This window comes from Etheostoma spectabile, chromosome 6, assembly GCF_008692095.1.
Source record: "Etheostoma spectabile isolate EspeVRDwgs_2016 chromosome 6, UIUC_Espe_1.0, whole genome shotgun sequence".
In the NCBI taxonomy this organism is placed as follows: Eukaryota; Metazoa; Chordata; class Actinopteri; order Perciformes; family Percidae; genus Etheostoma; species Etheostoma spectabile.
In genome coordinates, this window is record NC_045738.1 from 20,598,593 (window position 1) to 20,600,454 (window position 1,862).

The 1,862-nt window shown below is 39.2% G+C and overlaps 1 protein-coding gene across 1 annotated transcript in view; it reads right to left on the reverse strand.

Annotated features, from left to right (window-relative positions):
* The window catches only part of LOC116690868 (macrophage mannose receptor 1), a 13,782-nt gene that overhangs the window by 3,476 nt on the left and 8,444 nt on the right, over positions 1-1,862 (reverse strand). The window contains exon 5 of the mRNA XM_032518070.1: positions 1,436-1,596. Coding sequence (XP_032373961.1) covers positions 1,436-1,596 — 161 coding nt within the window. The remainder of the gene's footprint in view (positions 1-1,435; positions 1,597-1,862) is intronic.

Sequence of the window (1,862 nt, forward strand, 5' to 3'; positions counted from 1 at the left end):
CTACTATTTATACTTTTTCAAATATTAGGCTTTTAAACAATTTTTTTTAACATTTCTTTCAAATGACAGGAGTTTCAAATTTTTCTCCATTCACTGCCATGTTAAACATCGTCCACATTTCTGAGCAAAATGCAGAGCGAAGCACTTTTTTAAATCGCTGATACGCCCACATTTATAACTTTATCCACATGAATTTTATATCAATACGTTCACAAAGGCCTTCTGGTGCTCATGATAACGTTTTTCTATTGATATCTCATATCTCTTTGGCGCAATTACCATTTGTTTCGGAGCTGGTTTAGTGTCTAAGGAGTTGTGGTTTGCATTTGCTGACAGTAAGAGCAGGTGCGGTCGTTAACTGATTACAGATCAAAGAGATGACATCACAGAGATCAAAGGCTTCTTAGCTGTGTTTACAAACATGGCCACTGATTATATGTAGCCATGGCAACCCTCTTTATTTTCATATGATTTCCATCAGGATACAAACACTTGAAGATAAGTTTGTTGGGAACATCGTGGTGAGGAGGAGCGATGCAGCGCCTCCTGCTGTAACAATTTAAACTTTAAAACGACAAGAGGAAACAGGACGTTGTTCCCTTTCATCAATCTGGTATAAAACATTTCATCACTGCATCACAGCACAAACACATATGTGATATTTATAAGCCAGTTGATATTATCATGCAGAGTCTGACAGCTGTGTTTAACCCTCATGTTGTCCTTGGGTCAAATTGACCCAATTTCAGATAATTTTGTTTTTTTTATTGTCACAAAAAAATGGGCCATGGGCCAATCACTGAAAATGTCAACATTAGAAATGTCAAAAAAAGTTGAAAAAAACATCAGGAAAAGCACACAAAACATTGGAAAAAGTGACAAAAACGTGGGAAAAAGTGATAATTATGTTGAATAAAAACAACCAATATGGTTGTTTTTTTTCATGATTGATGGGAAGACAACACAAGGGTTAAAAAGATAAAGCCTTCATTTTGCAGATCCATCGTTTTTTCTCAGTACAGCTCACTGATTGCCATGCCGCGTTCTGGACAGACATTGCACACTGACCGTCAGCAGCAGGAGGAGGCTGTGGTGTCCAGTGGCTGAGGGAAGAACATGATGTTTAGATCAAGGCTGATAGATTTTAGGATTCAGAGTGTTTAGGAATGTGTCTCTTACCTTTCAGTCAGATTACTTCCATCAATCCACTTCCATCTCCCTCCTTCAGCTCTCAGACCAATCCAGTATCCAACAGTTCCTGAACTACCCACGCTGTGTTTACTGATTACGCCCTGCCAAGATAGAAAAAGTTATCAGAAATTTAGTCACTATACTTAAATTAACACACTGGGATCAACAGACTCACATTGCTCAAACAAACAATATATTTCAATTTTGACATGTTTATAATCAAAATTCCCAGTTTTCTCATTACATGTTCCTCTTCAGTATAAACAGCCAAATCTGAACTCTTTCCTCTGCAGTCTTCTTGAGCTTCTTCCCAGGTTTTCCGATCAGAAGGAACAACATTGTGAACCTCATAGCAGCTGCGCCCGGTGAGTTCCCATCCCTCCTGACAGGCTTTACACCGTCTCCCTGACACAACAGAGACCAACCAGTCAACAACATTACTGCAGTGTGATATTATTATTGGTGATTATTGGATCTAATTAATAGGATCTGAAAATACCGTTATTTGTATTGGGGCAGTAGGCGTCAATGGTCCACTGAACTTGACTAACGTTGAGTTTATTCTCCAGGTCTTGTATTTGTTTTGTTAAGTTGGTCCTCAGGGTCTCCAGCTGCTGGTTTTGTGTCTCCAGCTGCTGGTTTTCTGCCGTCAGCTTGCAGTCGTTGATGAC